Genomic DNA, 23,816 nt, shown 5'->3' on the forward strand with positions numbered 1-23,816 from the left:
CATAGGTGTAGTTAAAGTCATAGGTGTAGTTAAAGTCTTAGGTAGTTAAGTTAAAGTCATAGGTGTAGTTAAACTCATAGGTGTAGTTAAAGTCATAGGTGTAGTTAAAGTCATAGGTGTAGTTAAAGTCTTAGGTGTAGTTAAAGTCATCGGTGTAGTTAAACTCATAGGTGTAGTTAAACTCATAGGTGTAGTTAAACTCATAGGTGTAGTTAAAATCATAGGTGTAGTTAAAGTCATAGGTGTAGTAAAAGTCATAGGTGTAGTTGAAGTCGTAGGTGTAGTTGAAGTCGTAGGTGTAGTTGAAGTCGTAGGTGTAGTTGAAGTCGTAGGTGTAGTTGGTTATGTGCTCACCTTGAAGTCGTAGGTGTAGTTGAAGTCGTAGGTGTAGTTGGTTAAGTGCTCACCTTGAAGTCGTAGGTGTAGTTGAAGTCGTAGGTGTAGTTGGTTAAGTGCTCACCTTGAAGTCGTAGGTGTAGTTGGTTATGTGCTCACCTTGAAGTCGTAGGTGTAGTTTAAGTCGTAGGTGTAGTTGGTTAAGTGCTCACCTTGAAGTCGTAGGTGTAGTTGGTGTAAGGCATCAGGTTGCCGTCGTACGCACTCTTCAGGTGGAAGTTGTGGGTGATGTTGCCGTCTGAGTTGCCGTTCTTTCCGTTGCAGTTGAAGTTTATCAGACATTCGTTGTAGCGGAGTTCTTTGAAGTCCTTGTGGTTGTCAGCCACACCGCCATTGCTCAGGTATTCCACCACACCTGGGGGCAAAATGAAATTAGATTAAGAGTTGTAATCCTTAGATTAAGAGTTGTAATCCTTAGATTAAGAGTTGTAATCATTAGATTAAGAGTTATAATCCTTAGATTAAGAGTTGTTATCCTTAGATTAAGAGTTGTTATCCTTAGATTAAGAGTTGTAATCATTAGATTAAGAGTTGTAATCCTTAGATTAAGAGTTATAATCCTTAGATTAAGAGTTATATTCCTTAGATTAAGAGTTATAATCCTTAGATTAAGAGTTGTAATCCTTAGATTAAGAGTTGTAATCCTTAGATTAAGAGTTGTAATCCTTAGATTAAGAGTTGTAATCCTTAGATTAAGAGTTATAATCCTTAGATTAAGAGTTGTAATCATTAGATTAAGAGTTGTAATCCTTAGATTAAGAGTTATAATCCTTAGATTAAGAGTTGTAATCCTTAGATTAAGAGTTGTTATCCTTGGATTAAGAGTTGTAATCCTTAGATTAAGAGTTGTAATCCTTAGATTAAGAGTTGTTATCCTTAGATTAAGAGTTGTAATCCTTAGATTAAGAGTTGTAATCATTAGATTAAGAGTTATAATCCTTAGATTAAGAGTTATAATCATTAGATTAAGAGTTGTAATCCTTAGATTACAGGTTGTAATGATTATAATGAAGCACTGAAAAGGTAGAATGCTAACTGTATCAACACACAGACTGAAATGCTAAGGGAGCGCGACGGTCACACCAGAGTCAGGAAGAGAGTTGAGGTCGGCGCAGAGGACAATCGGGATGGAGGACGGGTCCGAGGAGGGAGAGCCGGCTGCCACGGAACCCGAAGTACGCTCAGCGATGCTCTTTAGTTCAGAGAGGAACATCATCGTCTGGATCAATTTGACATCAGAAAATTCAGGGTCCCAGTGCATGTGTGCGTTTGCAACCAAGACCAACTGCCTCTCCTGAGGAGGCTTCACACCTGAAAACACAGAAGAAGAAAACCACAGGTGTGCAGCCAATGAAGGGAGGGAGAGTACAATTATATCAGAAGAAGAATAAATGTTTAAAAAAAGAAGTTCACCACTTCCCATCAAAGTCAATTAGTGACACCTGGTGGCAGGAACACATCACTACATACAAAAGAGTACTGAAGGAGTTTAATACTTCTGAAAGAAGACTGGAGTAGATTAACTGACTGATTAACTGACTGATTAACAGACAGACTGATTAACTGACTGATTAACTGACTGACTGATTAACTGACTGATTAACTGACTGATTAACTGACTGACTGATTAACTGACTGACTGATTAACTGACTGATTAACGGACTGACTGACTGACTGATTAACTGACTGACTGATTAACTGACTGATTAACTGACTGACTGACGGACTGATTAACTGACTGATTAACGGACTGACTGACTGATAAACTGACGGACTGATTAACTGACTGATTAACTGACTGATTAACTGACTGACTGACTGACTGACGGATGAACTGGTTGATTGATTGATTGATTGATTGATTGATTGATTGATTGATTGATTGATTGATTGATTGATGAACTGGTTGATTGATTGATTGATTGATTGATTGATTGATTGATTGATTGATTGATTGATTAACTGGTTGATTGATTGATTGATGAACTGGTTGATTGATTGATGAACTGGTTGATTGATTGATTGATTGATTGATTGATTGATTGATTGATTGATTGATTGATTGATTGATCAACTGATTGATTGATTGATTGATTAACTGGTTGATTGATTGATTGATGAACTGGTTGATTGATTGATCAGTCTTGTGTTTTCTTTTACCTTCAGAGAAAATGTCTTTGTTGACCTCGAGCAGCACGGCGACCCCAATGTTGTCTTTGGTCATGACTCTGTTCAGCATGACCTCTGACCCCTCAGAGTTCGCCATGGCAACTTGGTTGAACTCGACTGTGTGTTTCTGAACCAAAGTGAACCTGCAGAAAGTTGTATTTTAAGAAAGGAATCTTTCAGCACCTCTTAAGAAATGTCTAAACACAAAACAGCCTTTGATATCAAAACCTCAGAAAAACTTACAGAAGAACCCCCACAGAGTCCAGGACGCGTTCAAGAGTTTAAAAACTACGTTCACTCACTTCAAAAACTTACAGAAGAACCCCCACAGAGTCCAGGACACGTTCAAGAACATAAAAACTACTTCACTCACTTCAAAAACTTACAGAAGAACCCCCACAGAGTCCAGGACGCGTTCAAGAACATAAAAACTACGTTCACTCACTTCAAAAACTTACAGAAGAACCCCCACAGAGTCCAGGACGCGTTCAAGAGTATAAAAACTACGTTCACTCACTTCAAAAACTTACAGAAGAACCCCCACAGAGTCCAGGACGCGTTCAAGAACATAAAAACTACTTCACTCACTTCAAAAACTTACAGAAGAACTCCCACAGAGTCCAGGACGCGTTCAAGAGTATAAAAACTACGTTCACTCACTTCAAAAACTTACAGAAGAACCCCCACAGAGTCCAGGACACGTTCAAGAGTATAAAAACTACTTCACTCACTTCAAAAACTTACAGAAGAACCCCCACAGAGTCCAGGATGCGTTCAAGAGTATAAAAACTACGTTCACTCACTTCAAAAACTTACAGAAGAACCCCCACAGAGTCCAGGACGCGTTCAAGAACATAAAAACTACGTTCACTCACTTCAAAAACTTACAGAAGAACTCCCACAGAGTCCAGGACGCGTTCAAGAGTATAAAAACTACTTCACTCACTTCAAAAACTTACAGAAGAACTCCCACAGAGTCCAGGACGCGTTCAAGAGTATAAAAACTACTTCACTCACTTCAAAAACTTACAGAAGAACCCCCACAGAGTCCAGGACACGTTCAAGAACATAAAAACTACGTTCACTCACTTCAAAAACTTACAGAAGAACCCCCACAGAGTCCAGGACGCGTTCAAGAACATAAAAACTACGTTCACTCACTTCAAAAACTTACAGAAGAACCCCCACAGAGTCCAGGACGCGTTCAAGAACATAAAAACTACTTCACTCACTTCAAAAACTTACAGAAGAACCCCCACAGAGTCCAGGACACGTTCAAGAACATAAAAACTACTTCACTCACTTCAAAACTTACAGAAGAACCCCCACAGAGTCCAGGACACGTTCAAGAACATAAAAACTACGTTCACTCACTTCAAAAACTTACAGAAGAACTCCCACAGAGTCCAGGACGCGTTCAAGACTATAAAAACTACTTCACTCACTTCAAAAACTTACAGAAGAACCCCCACAGAGTCCAGGACGCGTTCAAGAACATAAAAACTACTTCACTCACTTCAAAAACTTACAGAAGAACCCCCACAGAGTCCAGGACACGTTCAAGACTATAAAAACTACGTTCACTCACTTCAAAAACTTACAGAAGAACCCCCACAGAGTCCAGGACGCGTTCAAGAACATAAAAACCATGTTCACTCACTTCAAAAACTTACAGAAGAACCCCCACAGAGTCCAGGACGCGTTCAAGAACATAAAAACTACGTTCACTCACTTCTGTGTTTTGAAGAAAACAGCACAGCCGTCCACATGTTTCCTCTCAGCCTCAGAGACGAGTTTAGCTCGAGACTTCGGACAGAAATACCCGTCATACCCACGATCCTTCAGGGTTTCTAGGAACAGAGTGTAGTACTGCTGCGTCTCCACCTCCTGCACACACACACACACACACACACACACACACACACACACACACACACACAGGTTAAGACAGTAAATATTATTATTATTAAGCAGAGGATAACGTAAAGGGAGCAGCTGGTTATGCACGGATCGTTTGGACATATGTGAACACAGCTTTTGCAATCTGCAGCGGATCATAACCAGCGAGCCGAGGTCGGCTAGAAGAGGCGGTTTCTTGGCGACATGACTCAGCAGAGCGGTCGAAACCCCTCGGGTTCACAAGTTTGTTACCTTCTGTACTATGTGAGTTGGGGGTGAGGCATTGGACCACCTTGCTGCTTCAAATCAACCCACAAGCATTTTGTTGTAAGATAACCGGCTTGCATTAGTTTCAGCTTGAAGCAGTTGTTTTGGTGTAAATGACCCTGTCCCACTGGTGACTTTGATCTGAGTACGTCCCTCACAAATGCCATTAGTTCTTGGGGTTGGGGGAGCAGTGCTGAGGCTGGTTAACACAGGTGAAAACTGTTCATTGATTGCTCTTCTATGCCCTGCAGCAGCATGCTGGACCTGGCAGAGAGCCAGAGAGAGCCGGAGAGAGCCAGAGAGAGAGCCAGAGAGAGAGCCAGAGAGAGCCGGAGAGAGTCAGAGAGAGACGGAGAGAGAGTCAGAGAGAGCCAGAGAGAGAGCCAGAGAGAGCCGGAGAGAGAGCCAGAGAGAGAGCCAGAGAGAGCCGGAGAGAGAGCCAGAGAGAGACGGAGAGAGAGTCAGAGAGAGCCAGAGAGTGAGCCAGAGAGAGCCGGAGAGAGTCAGAGAGAGTCAGAGAGAGAGTCAGAGAGAGCCGGAGAGAGTCAGAGAGAGACGGAGAGAGAGTCAGAGAGAGCCAGAGAGAGTCAGAGAGAGACGGAGAGAGAGTCAGAGAGAGTCAGAGAGAGCCAGAGAGAGCCAGAGAGAGTCAGAGAGAGCCAGAGAGAGCCAGAGAGAGTCAGAGAGAGACGGAGAGAGAGTCAGAGAGAGCCAGAGAGTGAGCCAGAGAGAGCTGGAGAGAGAGTCAGAGAGAGAGCCAGAGAGAGCCGGAGAGAGAGCCAGAGAGAGAGTCAGAGAGAGAGCCAGAGAGAGCCAGAGAGAGAGTCAGAGAGAGAGCCAGAGAGAGAGTCAGAGAGAGACGGAGAGAGAGTCAGAGAGAGACGGAGAGAGAGCCAGAGAGAGACGGAGAGAGAGCCAGAGAGAGAGTCAGAGAGAGCCAGAGAGAGACGGAGAGAGAGCCAGAGAGAGAGTCAGAGAGAGAGCCAGAGAGAGAGTCAGAGAGAGACGGAGAGAGAGTCAGAGAGAGACGGAAAGAGAGTCAGAGAGAGAGAGGCGACACCGACCTCCTGCCGTGGATATTTGAGTTGGACAAGTCAGCCCATCAAGGTATCAACCAACCAACCCACCAGTTAACCTTCACCTTCGTACTAGCTCACCTGTAAACTGATGATGTCAGCGTCGCAGTGTGTGATCTCCTCCATGATGCCTTTCTTCCTGTACTCCCAGCTGAGCGCCCAGGATGGACAGTAACCATACAGCTGTCGCGTGGCGTACTTATCACACAACACGTTATAACACATGACTGTGAACACAGCTGGGGAGTGATGGAGAGAACAGGAGGAATATTTGTTATAGAGTTTGTTTCTGATTCTGTGTAAAGGTAAACTTTCTAAAATAAACAAAGCAGCAAGTTTTTAAGTTTCAAAGGAGAAAGTTGTAAATGGATCTGCTGACGCAGACATCAAACCGTCACACAGGTTAACTTTATTATATCAATACAGGTGTTTTCCTGAAAACATGAAACAACATCTTTATAACCTGTAAATTACAGAGTGTCCAGGTGTGAGCAGTTCTCACCTGTTGGACTTGTCTGATCTCTCTCCTTCAGAGTAATCCACGGTCTCTGAGGAAGCTGCTCAGGATGGACTGACACGGGACCAGGTGAGAAAAAACATGTTTCAGACAAACACAATCATTACATCTGAGGTTAGTGATGCTCTTATATACCTGGGTGATGCTCTAATATACCTGAGTGTCTCAGGTCAGTGATGCTCTAATATACCTGTGTGATGCTCTTATATACCTGTGTGATGCTCTTATATACCTGTGTGATGCTCTAATATACCTGTGTGATGCTCTTATATACCTGTGTGATGCTCTTATATACCTGTGTGATGCTCTTATATACCTGTGTGATGCTCTTATATACCTGTGTGATGCTCTTATATACCTGTGTGATGCTCTAATATACCTGTGTGTCTCAGGTCAGTGATGCTCTAATATACCTGTGTGATGCTCTAATATACCTGTGTGTCTCAGGTCAGTGATGCTCTAATATACCTGTGTGATGCTCTAATATACCTGTGTGATGCTCTTATATACCTGTGTGATGCTCTAATATACCTGTGTGTCTCAGGTCAGTGATGCTCTAATATACCTGTGTGATGCTCTAATATACCTGTGTGATGCTCTAATATACCTGTGTGATGCTCTTATATACCTGTGTGATGCTCTAATATACCTGTGTGATGCTCTTATATACCTGTGTGATGCTCTAATATACCTGTGTGATGCTCTTATATACCTGTGTGATGCTCTAATATACCTGTGTGATGCTCTTATATACCTGTGTGATGCTCTAATATACCTGTGTGATGCTCTTATATACCTGTGTGATGCTCTTATATACCTGTGTGATGCTCTAATATACCTGTGTGATGCTCTTATATACCTGTGTGATGCTCTAATATACCTGTGTGATGCTCTTATATACCTGTGTGATGCTCTAATATACCTGTGTGATGCTCTTATATACCTGTGTGATGCTCTAATATACCTGTGTGATGCTCTTATATACCTGTGTGATGCTCTTATATACCTGTGTGATGCTCTAATATACCTGTGTGATGCTCTTATATACCTGTGTGATGCTCTAATATACCTGTGTGATGCTCTTATATACCTGTGTGATGCTCTAATATACCTGTGTGATGCTCTAATATACCTGTGTGATGCTCTTATATACCTGTGTGTCTCAGGTCAGTGATGCTCTAATATACCTGTGTGATGCTCTTATATACCTGTGTGTCTCAGGTCAGTGATGCTCTAATATACCTGTGTGATGCTCTTATATACCTGTGTGATGCTCTAATATACCTGTGTGATGCTCTTATATACCTGTGTGATGCTCTAATATACCTGTGTGATGCTCTTATATACCTGTGTGATGCTCTAATATACCTATGTGATGCTCTTATATACCTGTGTGATGCTCTAATATACCTGTGTGATGCTCTTATATACCTGTGTGATGCTCTAATATACCTGTGTGATGCTCTTATATACCTGTGTGATGCTCTTATATACCTGTGTGATGCTCTAATATACCTGTGTGATGCTCTTATATACCTGTGTGATGCTCTAATATACCTGTGTGATGCTCTTATATACCTGTGTGATGCTCTAATATACCTATGTGATGCTCTTATATACCTGTGTGATGCTCTAATATACCTGTGTGATGCTCTTATATACCTGTGTGATGCTCTAATATACCTGTGTGTCTCAGGTCAGTGATGCTCTAATATACCTGTGTGATGCTCTTATATACCTGTGTGATGCTCTAATATACCTGTGTGTCTCAGGTCAGTGATGCTCTAATATACCTGTGTGATGCTCTTATATACCTGTGTGATGCTCTTATATACCTGTGTGATGCTCTTATATACCTGTGTGATGCTCTAATATACCTGTGTGTCTCAGGTCAGTGATGCTCTAATATACCTGTGTGATGCTCTAATATACCTGTGTGATGCTCTTATATACCTGTGTGATGCTCTAATATACCTGTGTGATGCTCTAATATACCTGTGTGATGCTCTAATATACCTGTGTGATGCTCTTATATACCTGTGTGATGCTCTTATATACCTGTGTGTCTCAGGTAAAGATAAGATGATCTTATAAATGTGTGTTTCGGGTAAATCTACCTGCCAGATTGTCGAGCATGTAGTTGAGTAGTTTTCGGGTTCCGTCAGGTTCCTGGTACAGGTTCAGGATGTCCTGGGACAGAGGGTTTCCTAAAAACCAGAACCAAATAAAGATTTATTATTTCAAATATTATACAAACAGGAAGTCAAACTTAAAATCAAACCTCCACGTTCTCCATCGGACAGAAAATAAGGGGATTCAGCGTAACCGTTTTTAGTCTGACAGAAGGAAGAGTTAATTTTAAAGGATCATCTACAGTTACTCCAACAATAAAGACCTTAATCTTCAGTGTTTTAGATTTACCTTTGAGTCCCAGGGTCTGAAGCTGGAAGAGTCTCCCGAGTTCATAAGGCAGGACTCGTAACAGATTGTTGTTTAAAAGTAATTCCCTGAAAGAGAAATATCACAATAAGTGCAGCCTCAACAAATATTTAAATGATTCCCCTGCATAGCTCCAGAGTCAGGTGTTTGTGTATGTGTGTGTGGGGGGGGTGTGTGTGGGGGTGGGGTGTGTGTGTGTGTGTGTGTGTTTGTGTGTGTGTGTGTGTGTGTGTGTGTGTGTGTGTGTGTGTGTGTGTGTGTGTGTGTGTTTACAAGCAGTGCCCATCTCTCTGATAATATGCTGCTGTGGAGTTCATTGTGCAAGGTAGTGACAGAGTTTACATCCAGATTACTTTGAGACATCACAAGACTTTTTTTGAGACAATCAATTTATCAACATGTTGCCCTCACCTGAGAGAGACCATGTTGCTCTCACCTGAGAGAGACCATGTTGCTCTCACCTGAGAGAGACCATGTTGCTCTCACCTGAGAGAGACCATGTTGCTCTCACCTGAGAGAGACCATGTTGCTCTCACCTGAGAGAGAACATGTTGCTCTCACCTGAGAGAGACCATGTTGCCCTCACCTGAGAGAGACCATGTTGCTCTCACCTGAGAGAGACCATGTTGCTCTCACCTGAGAGAGACCATGTTGCTCTCACCTGAGAGAGACCATGTTGCCCTCACCTGAGAGAGACCACGTTGCTCTCACCTGAGAGAGACCATGTTGCCCTCACCTGAGAGAGACCATGTTGCTCTCACCTGAGAGAGACCATGTTGCTCTCACCTGAGAGAGAACATGTTGCTCTCACCTGAGAGAGACCATGTTGCCCTCACCTGAGAGAGACCATGTTGCCCTCACCTGAGAGAGACCATGTTGCCCTCACCTGAGAGAGACCATGTTGCTCACCTGAGAGAGACCATGTTGCCCTCACCTGAGAGAGACCATGTTGCCCTCACCTGAGAGAGACCATGTTGCCCTCACCTGAGAGAGACCATGTTGCCCTCACCTGAGAGAGACCATGTTGCCCTCACCTGAGAGAGACCATGTTGCTCACCTGAGAGAGACCATGTTGCCGAGTTCGGCAGGCAGGCTGCGCAGCTTGTTGGAGGACAGGTTCAGGTAAACCAGGTGAGGCAGTTTGGCGATGTCGGGGGGGAGGCGGGTCAGGTTGTTGTCATTGATGTGAAGCGCCGTCAGGTGAGTAAGCGTCCATAACGAGCTGCTGAGACTGCGAACACGACCTGAGCATCAAAAGGAGGAAACAGGTGAAATATTAGAACAGAGACCTCCAGCAGGACCAGACTCATGTTAGACACACATCTGCTCAGACCGTGTTGGAGAGAGGGATAGAGGGAGAAGAAGAGAGAGAGAGGGATAGAGGGAGAAGAAGAGAGAGAGAGGGATAGAGGGAGAAGAAGAGAGAGAGAGGGATAGAGGGAGAAGAAGAGAGAGAGAGAGGGATAGAGGGAGAAGAAGAGAGAGAGAGAGGGATAGAGGGAGAAGAAGAGAGAGAGAGGGATAGAGGGAGAAGGATAGAGGGAGAAGAAGAGAGAGAGAGGGATAGAGGGAGAAGGATAGAGGGAGAAGAAGAGAGAGAGAGAGGGATAGAGGGAGAAGAAGAGAGAGAGAGGGATAGAGGGAGAAGAAGAGAGAGAGAGAGGGATAGAGGGAGGTGAAGAGAGAGAGAGGGATAGAGGGAGAAGAAGAGAGAGAGAGGGATAGAGGAAGAAGGATAGAGGGAGAAGAAGAGAGAGAGAGGGATAGAGGGAGAAGGATAGAGGGAGAAGAAGAGAGAGAGAGGGATAGAGGGAGAAGGATAGAGGGAGAAGAAGAGAGAGAGAGGGATAGAGGGAGAAGGATAGAGGGAGAAGAAGAGAGAGAGAGAAGAAGAGAGAGAGAGGGATAGAGGGAGAAGGATAGAGGGAGAGGAAGAGAGAGAGAGGGATAGAGGGAGAAGAAGAGAGAGAGAGAGAGAGAGAGAGAGAGAGGGATAGAGGGATAGAGGGAGAGGAAGAGAGAGAGAGGGATAGAGGGAGAAGAAGAGAGAGAGAGAGAGAGAGAGAGAGAGAGAGAGAGAGAGAGGGATAGAGGGAGAAGAAGAGAGAGAGAGAGAGAGAGAGGGAGAAGAAGAGAGAGAGAGAGAGAGAGAGAGAGAGAGAGGAGAGAGAGAGGATAGAGGGAGAAGAAGAGAGAGAGAGGGATAGAGGGAGAAGAAGAGAGAGAGGGAGGGATAGAGGGAGGATTTCTGTCAGAAACGTTTCTCTGTTGTTGCCTCACTGTGAGGACGGTCTGACCTGCCAGCTCATTTGTACATAATTACATTCATAAGGAGCTTCCTGCTGACCATATATGGACGTATGTGGATTGACCATATATGGACGTATGTGGATTGCCCATATATGGACGTATGTTGATTGCCCATTTATGGACGTATATGGATTGACCATATATGGACGTATGTGGATTGACCATATATGGACGTATGTGGGTTGACCATATATGGACGTATGTGGGTTGACCATATATGGACGTATGTGGATTGACCATATATGGGCGTATGTGGGTGTGATAGAGGGGGGACCTCTGAACCTTATCTGGAAGTCTTCATAGCATCAAGCCCCCCACAGATCAGGTAAACCCACCTGAGATCTCGAGTTCGGCCCAGTAAGACTTCTTCCCGTTGGCCGCCTCCTCGGCTGACATGATGGTGTAACATCGACGAGGATCGGGAGGATCATATTTTTCTTTTGGCATACCTGTTAATCTGAAGAAAAAGTCTTTGTCACAAAAAATCAAAGATTTTTAAAACTCTGAGAAAAAAGAGAAAACCAAGAAACTGAAGGTCTGCTGGAGAAAAGTCCAACACAGATGAACAAGTGAATAACCGACTGATTTACTGTCAACCAATCAGCTGATCGTTTCCTTTAACTCAGAGCTTTCAGCTCAGCTTCAGCTTTCATGTTCTGGATCCATGTGACAATAATCTGATAAACTTTATCTTTCTATATCTCCTCAATACGTCTCTGAATAATTAACATTTCACACTTCTTAATAAATATCTGACGTCTCTGAATAATTAACATTTCACACTTCTTAATAAATATCTGACGTCTCTGAATAATTAACATTAACACTTCTTAATAAATATCTGACGTCTCTGAATAATTAACATTTCACACTTCTTAATAAATATCTGACGTCTCTGAATAATTAACATTTAACACTTCTTAATAAATATCTGACGTCTCTGAATAATTAACATTTAACACTTCTTAATAAATATGTGACGTCTCTGAATAATTAACATTTAACACTTCTTAATAAATATCTGACGTCTCTGAATAATTAACATTTAACACTTCTTAATAAATATCTGACGTCTCTGAATAATTAACATTTCACACTTCTTAATAAATATCTGACGTCTCTGAATAATTAACATTTAACACTTCTTAATAAATATCTGACGTCTCTGAATAATTAACATTTCACACTTCTTAATAAATATCTGACGTCTCTGAATAATTAACATTTCACACTTCTTAATAAATATCTGACGTCTCTGAATAATTAACATTTCACACTTCTTAATAAATATCTGACGTCTCTGAATAATTAACATTTAACACTTCTTAATAAATATGTGACGTCTCTGAATAATTAACATTTAACACTTCTTAATAAATATGTGACGTCTCTGAATAATTAACATTTAACACTTCTTAATAAATATGTGACGTCTCTGAATAATTAACATTTCACACTTCTTAATAAATATCTGACGTCTCTGAATAATTAACATTTCACACTTCTTAATAAATATCTGACGTCTCTGAATAATTAACATTTCACACTTCTTAATAAATATCTGACGTCTCTGAATAATTAACATTTCACACTTCTTAATAAATATGTGCATCTCTGAAAAATGACTAACTATTAAAGAACTCTATGGATTATTAAAGAACACTATGGATTATTAAAGAACCCTATGGATTATTGAAGAACTCTATGGATTATTAAAGAACACTATGGATTATTAAAGAACCCTATGGATTATTAAAGAACCCTATGGATTATTAAAGAACCCTATGGATTATTAAAGAACCCTATGGATTATTAAAGAACCCTATGGATTATTTAAGAACCCTATGGATTATTAAAGAACCCTATGGATTATTAAAGAACACTATGGATTATTAAAGAACCCTATGGATTATTAAAGAACCCTATGGATTATTTAAGAACTCTATGGATTATTAAAGAACCCTATGGATTATTAAAGAACACTATGGATTATTAAAGAACCCTATGGATTATTAAAGAACCCTATGGATTATTAAAGAACCCTATGGATTATTTAAGAACCCTATGGATTATTTAAGAACCCTATGGATTATTTAAGAACCCTATGGATTATTAAAGAACCCTATGGATTATTAAAGAACCATATGGATTATTAAAGAACCATATGGATTATTTAAGAACCATATGGATTATTAAAGAACACTATGGATTATTAAAGAACTCTCTCTATGGATTATTGAAGAACTCTATGGATTATTGAAGAACTCTATGGATTATTAAAGAACCCTATGGATTATTAAAGAACTCTATGGATTATTAAAGAACCCTATGGATTATTAAAGAACCCTATGGATTATTAAAGAACTCTATGGATTATTAAAGAACCCTATGGATTATTTAAGAACTCTATGGATTATTAAAGAACCATATGGATTATTTAAGAACTCTATGGATTATTAAAGAACCCTATGGATTATTTAAGAACTCTATGGATTATTAAAGAACCCTATGGATTATTAAAGAACACTATGGATTATTAAAGAACCCTATGGATTATTAAAGAACCCTATAGATTATTAAAGAACCCTATGGATTATTTAAGAACTCTATGGATTATTAAAGAACTCTATGGATTATTAAAGAACCCTATGGATTATTTAAGAACACTATGGATTATTAAAGAACCATATGGATTATTAAAGAACCCTATGGATTATTTAAGAACCATATGGATTATTTAAGAACCCTATGGATTATTTAAGAACTCTATGGATTATTAAAGAACACTATGGATTATTTAAGAACCCTATGGATTATTTAAGAACCATATGGATTATTTAAGAACACTATGGATTATTATGGTTTAATGTGGATTATTTAGGAGCCCTGTGGTTTAATACTGTAATAAATAATAATTGACTGAAAGCCACTCTGGATTATTTTTGAGCGCCATGGTTTCGGACTGTAATGAATCATTATTGAATCATTGTTTATTGAATCATTATTGAATCATTATTGAATCATTATTGAATCATTGTTTATTGAATCATTATTGAATCATTATTGAATCATTATTGAATCATTATTGAATCATTGTTTATTGAATCATTATTGAATCATTATTGAATCATTATTGAATCATTGTTTATTGAATCATTATTGAATCATTATTGAATATTGAATTATTATTGAATCATTATTGAATCATTATTGAATCATTATTGTTTATTGAATCATTATTGAATCATTGTTTATTAATCATTATTTAATCATTATTGAATCATTGTTTATTGAATCATTGTTTATTGAATCATTATTGAATCATTATTGTTTATTGAATCATTATTGAATCATTATTGAATCATTATTGAATCATTATTGAATCATTGTTTATTGAATCATTGTTTATTGAATCGTTGTTTATTGAATCATTATTGAATCATTATTGAATCATTATTGAATCATTGTTTATTGAATCATTATTGAATCATTATTGAATCATTATTGAATCATTGTTTATTGAATCATTATTGAATCATTATTGAATATTGAATTATTATTGAATCATTATTGAATCATTATTGAATCATTATTGTTTATTGAATCATTATTGAATCATTGTTTATTTAATCATTATTTAATCATTATTGAATCATTGTTTATTGAATCATTGTTTATTGAATCATTATTGAATCATTATTGTTTATTGAATCATTATTGAATCATTATTGAATCATTATTGAATATTGAATCATTATTGAATCATTATTGTTTATTGAATCATTATTGAATCATTATTGAATCATTATTGAATCATTATTGTTTATTGAATCATTATTGAATCATTATTGTTTAACAGTCACTGTGAGTTATTTAATAACTTGAAGTCTCGCACTGACTAAGAACATGTCACATGATATTTGAACATAAAGATTAATTAGGGACTTCTGTTAATCCAGAGTTGGGGACATAACGTGACATCATGTTCGGCCGGAAAAGCAGAACTTCAGCAGCTGTCCCACCTGACTCTCAGGTAAACACTGACTCTCAGGTAAACACTGACTCTCAGGTAAACACTGACTCTCAGGTAAACACTGACTCTCAGGTAAACACTGACTCTCAGGTAAACAATGACTCTCAGGTAAACCCTGACTCTAAGGTAAACACTGACTCTCAGGTAAACAATGACTCTCAGGTAAACACTGACTCTCAGGTAAACAATGACTCTCAGGTAAACCTTGACTCTCAGGTAAACATTGACTCTCAGGTAAACACTGACTCTCAGGTAAACCCTGACTCTCAGGTAAACAATGACTCTCAGGTAAACCCTGACTCTAAGGTAAACAATGACTCTCAGGTAAACACTGACTCTAAGGTAAACACTGACTCTCAGGTAAACCCTGACTCTCAGGTAAACAATGACTCTCAGGTAAACATTGACTCTCAGGTAAACCTTGACTCTCAGGTAAACATTGACTCTCAGGTAAACACTGACTCTCAGGTAAACACTGACTCTCAGGTAAACAATGACTCTCAGGTAAACCCTGACTCTAAGGTAAACACTGACTCTCAGGTAAACAATGACTCTCAGGTAAACACTGACTCTCAGGTAAACACTGACTCTCAGGTAAACCTTGACTCTCAGGTAAACATTGACTCTCAGGTAAACAATGACTCTCAGGTAAACCCTGACTCTCAGGTAAACCTTGACTCTCAGGTAAACATTGACTCTCAGGTAAACACTGACTCTCAGGTAAACACTGACTCTCAGGTAAACCCTGACTCTCAGGTAAACACTGACTCTCAGGTAAACATTGACTCTCAGGTAAACACTGACTCTCAGGTAAACATTGACTCTCAGGTAAACATTGACTCTCAGGTAAACATTGACTCTCAGGTAAACACTGACTCTCAGGTAAACATTGACTCTCAGGTAAACCCTGACTCTCAGGTAAACCCTGACTCTCAGGTAAACACTGACTCTCAGGTAGACACTGACTCTAAGGTAAACCCTGACTCTCAGGTAAACATTGACTCTAAGGTAAACCCTGACTCTCAGGTAAACCCTGACTCTAAGGTAAAACCCTGACTCTCAGGTAAACCGTGACTCTCAGGTAAACCCTGACTCTCAGGTAAACACTGACTCTCAGGTAAACACTGACTCTCAGGTAAACCCTGACTCTAAGGTAAACCCTGACTCTCAGGTAAACATTGACTCTAAGGTAAACCCTGACTCTCAGGTAAACCCTGACTCTAAGGTAAACCCTGACTCTCAGGTAAACCCTGACTCTCAGGTAAACCCTGACTCTCAGGTAAACACTGACTCTCAGGTAAACACTGACTCTCAGGTAAACCCTGACTCTCAGGTAAACCCTGACTCTCATTTAAACCCTGACTCTCAGGTAAACCCTGACTCTAAGGTAAACCCTGACTCTCAGGTAAACCCTGACTCTAAAGGTAAACCCTGACTCTCAGGTAAACCCTGACTCTAAGGTAAACCCTGACTCTAAAGGTAAACCCTGACTCTCAGGTAAACCCTGACTCTAAGGTAAACCCTGACTCTAAGGTAAACCCTGACTCTCAGGTAAACCCTGACTCTAAAGGTAAACCCTGACTCTCAGGTAAACACTGACTCTCAGGTAAACCCTGACTCTCAGGTAAACCCTGACTCTAAAGGTAAACCCTGACTCTCAGGTAAACCCTGACTCTAAGGTAAACCCTGACTGTCAGGTAGGGTTAGGGTTCCTAACACCAAACAGAATAAAAACTGGTTTTATTTCTAGGATCTTTAAAAGTAGAATCAGTTTTAAACCAGCAGCAGGGACGGAGACGGGAAGCACCGAGCTGGATTAGTTTCTCTCACGGATCCGGGACCCACACGGTCCGGGTTCACCGGGACGGACTGCCGGGACCCGGATTAAAGACCGACATGTGACCCGGGAGAACCCGGACTAAGGGTCCGGGAGGACCGGACTAAGGGTCCGGAGCCTCGAGGAGACAGTGACGAGTGTGTTTACCTTCATTCGGGGCCGGTAGGATTTAAGGAGAGGATCTGAGGAGACATAAAAGGACTGAAGGACCCATCAGACCCTGAACGTCTCAAACGACAAGAACAACAAACGTCACTTCCGCTCGGTCCGCCAGCAGCAGGTTCCCCTCATGTTTCCTCTGTTTGTTCTTATTTTTATTTTTACTTTATTATTTTTACTTTATATTTTTACTTTCTCTGTTTTAAATAATTTATTGTAATCTGCAAAGGGTGAGTTCACAGATTCAGAGTAAAATATTTAATATTAGTTTATATTATTATACACTCTATCTAAAATATAGTTTATATTATAAATGAACTCTATTTAATATTAGTTTATATTATAAATAACTCTATTTAATATTAGTTTATATTATAAATAAACTCTATTTAATATTAGTTTATATTATAAATAAACTCTATTTATATTAGTTTATATTATTAATAAACTCTATTTAATATTAGTTTATATTATTAATAAACTCTATTTAATATTAGTTTATATTATTAATAAACTCTATTAATATTAGTTTATATTATTAATAACTCTATTTAATATTAGTTTATATTATTAATAAACTCTATTTAATATAAGTTTATATTATTAAAAACTCTATTTAATATAGTTTATATTATTAATAAACTCTATTTAATATATGTTTATTACTTTAACCAAGGTCTATTTCACATGTGTTTAATGTATTACCAAACTGTTTTAGCTGCCCCTAATCTCTGGAACAGTTTACCACTGCTCAATGTTTTTAAATCCTCCATCTCTTCTCCTCGATATGAGAACATTAACATCCGGACAGATTTCACTTGATTTTACTTTTTATATAATATGTTTGTTGTCTATTCTGTCTTCATGTATATTTACCTTATAAGCACTTTGGCCATCACTGCTTGTTTTAAATGTGCTTTATAAATAAAGATGACTTGACTCAACTAGATTAGATATAAGTATTATTATTATTGTACCAAACTCTGTTTAAATATTAAAATATATAGTATGACCAAACTCTGTTTAAATATTAAAATATATAGTATGACCAAACTCTTTAAAGGAAGTTAATTTACATTTTTGTTGCAAAAAATAAGTTACAGAAAGTAAATTCACGATCATATAAATACATAAAATGAACAGGAACATGTCTACAGATAATGATATAAACTCTGGATTATTTTTTATGGTAAAATAATGAAACTAATTAATGTAAACTTCAGATTAATAAATGATGGGTACATTAATTAACTATAGTTCATGGAGTTAACTCCAGATTATTAAATCATGGGTACATTAATTAACTACAGTTCATGAATTAACTCTGGATGATGAGCTGAAGGATCGAATAATAACTCAAATGTAATGTTTAAATAAATATTAGGAGCAGCTGGAACTTTAGAGGAGCTTCAGTCGTTTCCGCACGGACCCCTATTATTCCCGGACATGGAGACCTGCCGGCGCAGCGCGTGGAGAGGTCAGTTAAAGAAAGTCTGTTTGTTCCTCTCACAGATTTATCAGCTTCATTATTCTGACTGCTGTCCTGTCGGTTTGACTGTTAGCCCGTTAGCTTAGCATCAATGGTGACTGATAGCCCGTTAGCTTAGCATCAATGGTGACTGTTAGCCCGTTAGCTTAGCATCAATGGTGACTGGTAGCTCCTCGTCAAACAAGTTACAGTATTAAGAATCCCTCACCCACTCTCACCCTGACCTCCCTCTCATCTCACCCTCACTCCTCACTACATCGTTGTGTGTTGTTTTGTTGTGTTTGTTGTTTGTGTTGTTTGTGTTTGTATATGGTTTGTGTTGTTTGTGTTTGTTGTGTTTGTGTTGTTGTTTTGTTTGTTGGTTGTTTGTGTTTGTCGTGTTGTTGTTGTTGTGTTTGTGTTGTGGTGAAATTCAATGTGTTCATCTTCTTTGTATTTCTTCCAGAGAAGAGAAGTTTATCTTGTGTTTTGTTGTTTGTTGTTGTTCTCTGCGGTCAACAGTTGTGTTTGTGTGTTGTTAGTGTTGTGGGGATGTCAGAGGCAGCTCGGAGCCAGAGGCCCGCCCCACAGGTGTGTTACCTGTCAGGACCTTTGCCTCTGCATGGTGAGTTCTCCAAAACCTTTAGATCAAAAAGAAACTGTCAAATGTTTTTCATGAGGTTTGTGATGGGAGAGATTCTTCATCGTATATATGATATAATATAATGTAATATAAAATAATGTAATATAATATAGAATATAATGTAATATAATATAATATATAATATAATGTAATATAAAATAATATAATGTAATATAAAATAATATATGTAATATAAAATAATGTTATATAATATGATAGAATATAATGTAATATAAAATAATGTATATAATATAGAATAATGTAATATAAAATATATAATGTAATATAAATATAATGTAATATAAAATAATATAATAAAGAATATAATGAATATAAAATAATGTATATAATATGATATAAATATAATGTAATATAAAATAATGTAATATAATATAATATAATGTAATAAAAAATAATAATATAATATAAAATATAATGTATAAAAAAAATATAATTAATAATATGTAATATAAATAAAAAATATATATAATATATATAATGTTATATAAAATAATATAATATATAATATAATGTAATATAAAATAAATAATATAATAATATTAATGTAATAAAAATAATAAATAATATTAATATAATGTGATATAAAATAATATAATATAATGTAATATAATATAATGTAATATAAAATAATGTTAATATATGATATAGAATATAATGTAATAATAATATAATATAATTAATGTAATATAAAATAATATAATATAATATAAATATATGTAATATAATATAAATAAATTAAACACGTATATCACATTAAATGTCATATAAGATAAAGGCTGACGTGTGTCCGTGTGTCCATCAGGGCTCAGAGGAAGGAGAAGAAGGAGAAAAAGGAGGAGTCGGAGAAGGAGGTGAAAAAGGAGAAGAAGGTGATGGATGATAAAGACAGACACAAACCGTTCGGTAAAACAGCGTGGGCGCCGTCGATGACGTCTACGTGATGGTTTTACCCAGGACCATCCATGAGGCTGCGGACGCCATCGACCTGCTGAAGAACTTCCAGGTTTAGACTTCACGCCCACAGATCAGCCGGTCTACGTGGACCTGAAGCTGACATGAAGCTGGAGAAGAAGGTTAGAACACACCGAGCTTCAGCTTATCAGCTGAAGGTTCAAAACCAGACGTCAGGGTTTCATTCCTTTACGTAGGAGAGAGTTATCTCTGCTTAGTGAGGGACACATCCAAAGGAACACCTTTAGTCCCCTTCTTCTCAGAACGTGTCAGGGGAACGTGTCAGGGGAATGTGTCAGGAGAACGTGTCAGGGAAACGTGTCAGGAGAACGTGTCAGGGGAACGTGACAGGGGAACGTGTCAGGGGAACGTGTCTGGAGAACGTGACAGGAGAACGTGTCAGAAGAACGTGTCAGGGGAACGTGTCAGGAGAACGTGTCAGGGGAAAGTGTCAGGGGAACGTGTCAGGGGAACGTGTCAGGAGAACGTGTCAGGGGAACGTGTCAGGAAAACGTGTCTGGAGAACGTGACAGGAGAACGTGTCAGAAGAACGTGTCAGGAGAACGTGTCAGGGGAACGTGTCAGGAGAACGTGTCAGGGAACGTGTCAGGAGAACATGTCAGGGAACGTCTCATGAGAACGTGTCAGGGGAACGTGTCAGGAGAACGTGTCAGGAGAACGTGTCAGGGAACGTGTCAGGAGAACGTGTCAGGGGAACGTGTCAGGGGAACGTGTCAGGAGAACGTGTCAGGGGAACGTGTCAGGGGAACGTGTCAGGGGAACGTGTCAGGAGAACGTGTCGGGGGAACGTGTCAGGAGAACGTGTCAGGGGAACGTGTCAGGGGAACGTGTCAGGGGAACGTGTCAGGAGAACGTGTCGGGGAACGTGTCAGGGAACGTGTCAGGGGAACGTGTCAGGGGAACGTGTCAGGAGAACGTGTCAGGGAACGTGTCAGGAGAACGTGACAGGAGAACCTGTCAGGGGAACGTGTCAGGAGAACGTGTCGGGAACGTGTCAGGAGAACGTGTCAGGAGAACGTGTCAGGAGAACGGACAGGAGAAGTGTCAGGGGAACGTGTCAGGAGAACGTGTCAGGACAACTTGACAGGAGAACGTGTCAGGAGAACGTGTCAGGGGAACGTGTCAGGGGAACGTGTCAGGGGAACGTGTCAGGAGAACGTGTCAGGACAACGTGACAGGAGAACGTGTCAGGGGAACGTGTCAAGGGGAACGTGACAGGGGAATGTGTCAGGGGAATGTGTCAAGGGGAACGTGACAGGGGAATGTGTCAGGGGAACGTGTCAGGAGAACGTGTCAGGGGAACGTGTCAGGGAACGTGTCAGGGGAACGTGTCAGGACAACGTGTCAGGACGTGTCAGGAGAACGTGACAGAGAACGTGTCAGGAGAATGTGACAGGGGAACGTGACAGGGGAACGTGTCAGGAGAACGTGTCAGGAGAACGTGACAGGGGAACGTGTCAGGGGAACGTGTCAGGAGAACGTGTCAGGACAACGTGACAGGAGAACGTGTCAGGACAACGTGACAGGAGAACGTGTCAGGAGAACGTGACAGGAGAACGTGTCAGGAGAACGTGACAGGAGAACGTGTCAGGAGAACGTGTCAGGAGAACGTGTCAGGAGAACGTGACAGGAGAACGTGTCAGGAGAACGTGTCAGGGGAAAGTGTCAGGGGAATGTGTCAGGAGAACGTGACAGGAGAACGTGTCAGGAGAACGTGACAGGAGAACGTGTCAGGAGAACGTGACAGGAGAACGTGACAGAGAACGTGTCAGAGAACGTGTCAGGAGAACGTGTCAGGAGAACGTGTCAGGAGAACGTGTCAGGGGAACATGTCAGGAGAACGTGTCAGGACAACGTGACAGGAGAACGTGTCAGGAGAATGTGACAGGGGAATGTGTCAACGGGAACGTGACGGGAATGTGTCAGGGGAACGTGTCAGGTGAACGTGTCAAGGTGAAAGTGTCAGGGGAATGTGTCAGGAGAACGTGTCAGGAGAACGTGTCAGGAGAACGTGTCAGGAGAACGTGACAGGAGAACGTCAGGAGAACGTAACAGGAGAACGTGACAGGAGAAGTGTCAGGAGAACGTGTCAGGAGAACGTGACAGGAGAACGTGTCAGGAGAACGTGTCAGGAGAACGTGTCAGGGGAACATGTCAGGACAACGTGAGGAGAACGTGTCAGGAGAATGTGACAGGGGAATGTGTCAAGGGGAACGTGACGGGAATGTGTCAGGGGAACGTGTCAGGTGAACGTGTCAAGGTGAAAGTGTCAGGGGAATGTGTCAGGAGAAGTGTCAGGAGAACGTGTCAGGAGAACGTGTCAGGGGAATGTGTCAGGGGAACGTGTCAGGAGAACGTGTCAGGACAACGTGACAGGAGAACGTGTCAGGAGAACGTGACAGGGAAACTGTCAAGGTGAAAGTGTCAGGAGAACGTGTCAGGAGAACGTGTCAGGAGAACGTGACAGGGGAATGTGTCAGGAGAACGTGTCAGGAGAACGTGACAGGGAACGTGTCAGGAGAACGTGTCAGGAGAACGTGTCAGGACAACGTGACAGGAGAACGTGTCAGGAACGTGTCAGGGAAACGTGTCAAGGTGAAAGTGTCAGGGGAATGTGTCAGGAGAACGTGTCAGGAGAACGTGTCAGGAGAACGTGACAGGAGAACGTGTCAGGAGAACGTGTCAGGAGAACGTGACAGGAGAACGTGTCAGGAGAACGTGTCAGGAGAACGTGACAGGAGAACGTGTCAGGAGAACGTGACAGAGAGAACGTGTCGGAGAACGTGTCAGGAGAACGTGTCAGGAGAACGTGACAGGAGAACGTGACAGGAGAACGTGTCAGGAGAACGTGTCAGGGGAAGTGTCAGGAGAACGTGTCAGGAGAACGTGTCAGGAGAACGTGACTGGAGACGTGTCAGGAGAACGTGACGAGAACGTGTCAGGAGAACGTGTCAGGAGAACGTGACAGGAGAACGTGACAGGAGAACGTGACAGGAGAACGTGTCAGGAGAACGTAACAGGAGAACGTGACAGAGAACGTGTCAGGAGAACGTGTCAGGAGAAGTGACAGGAGAACGTGTCAGGAGAACGTGTCAGGAGAACGTGTCAGGGGAACATGTCAGGACAACGTGACAGGAGAACGTGTCAGGAGAATGTGACAGGGAATGTGTCAAGGGGAACGTGACGGGAATGTGTCAGGGGAACGTGTCAGGTGAACGTGTCAAGGTGAAAGTGTCAGGGGAATGTGTCAGGAGAACGTGTCAGGAGAACGTGTCAGGAGAACGTGTCAGGGGAATGTGTCAGGGGAACGTGTCAGGAGAACGTGTCAGACAACGTGACAGGAGAACGTGTCAGGAGAACGTGACAGGGAAACGTGTCAAGGTGAAAGTGTCAGGAGAAACGTGTCAGGAGAACGTGTCAGGAGAACGTGACAGGGGAATGTGTCAGGAGAACGTGACAGGAGAACGTGACAGGGGAACGTGTCAGGGGAACGTGTCAGGAGAACGTGTCAGGACAACGTGACAGGAGAACGTGTCAGGAGAACGTGTCAGGGAAACGTGTCAGGAGAACGTGACAGGAGAACGTGACAGGAGAACGTGTCAGGAGAAC

General features: G+C 40.7%; 2 protein-coding genes across 2 annotated transcripts in view; one reads left to right on the top strand and one right to left on the bottom strand.

Annotated features, from left to right (window-relative positions):
- Positions 1 to 130: 130 nt before the first annotated feature.
- Positions 131 to 17,218, bottom strand: LOC117809698 (CCR4-NOT transcription complex subunit 6-like). The gene is made up of 12 exons (XM_034679166.1): positions 17,092 to 17,218; positions 11,410 to 11,531; positions 9,822 to 10,008; positions 8,747 to 8,832; positions 8,443 to 8,532; positions 6,311 to 6,379; positions 5,890 to 6,047; positions 4,299 to 4,453; positions 2,558 to 2,709; positions 1,480 to 1,707; positions 549 to 751; positions 131 to 349 (listed from the first exon to the last, which is right to left on the bottom strand). Exons 2-12 carry the CDS (start codon positions 11,519 to 11,521, stop codon positions 131 to 133), a joined length of 1,659 nt encoding a protein of 552 aa, XP_034535057.1. The 5' UTR covers positions 11,522 to 11,531; positions 17,092 to 17,218.
- Positions 15,057 to 23,816, top strand: part of mrpl1 (mitochondrial ribosomal protein L1) — a 14,152-nt gene continuing 5,392 nt past the window's right edge. The window contains 7 exon segments of the mRNA XM_034679167.1: positions 15,057 to 15,107; positions 18,506 to 18,580; positions 19,114 to 19,196; positions 20,038 to 20,156; positions 20,159 to 20,236; positions 20,239 to 20,283; positions 20,286 to 20,308. Coding sequence (XP_034535058.1) covers positions 15,057 to 15,107; positions 18,506 to 18,580; positions 19,114 to 19,196; positions 20,038 to 20,156; positions 20,159 to 20,236; positions 20,239 to 20,283; positions 20,286 to 20,308 — 474 coding nt within the window.

This window comes from Notolabrus celidotus, unplaced genomic scaffold (genome assembly GCF_009762535.1).
Source record: "Notolabrus celidotus isolate fNotCel1 unplaced genomic scaffold, fNotCel1.pri scaffold_358_arrow_ctg1, whole genome shotgun sequence".
NCBI classification, from domain to species: domain Eukaryota; kingdom Metazoa; phylum Chordata; class Actinopteri; order Labriformes; family Labridae; genus Notolabrus; species Notolabrus celidotus.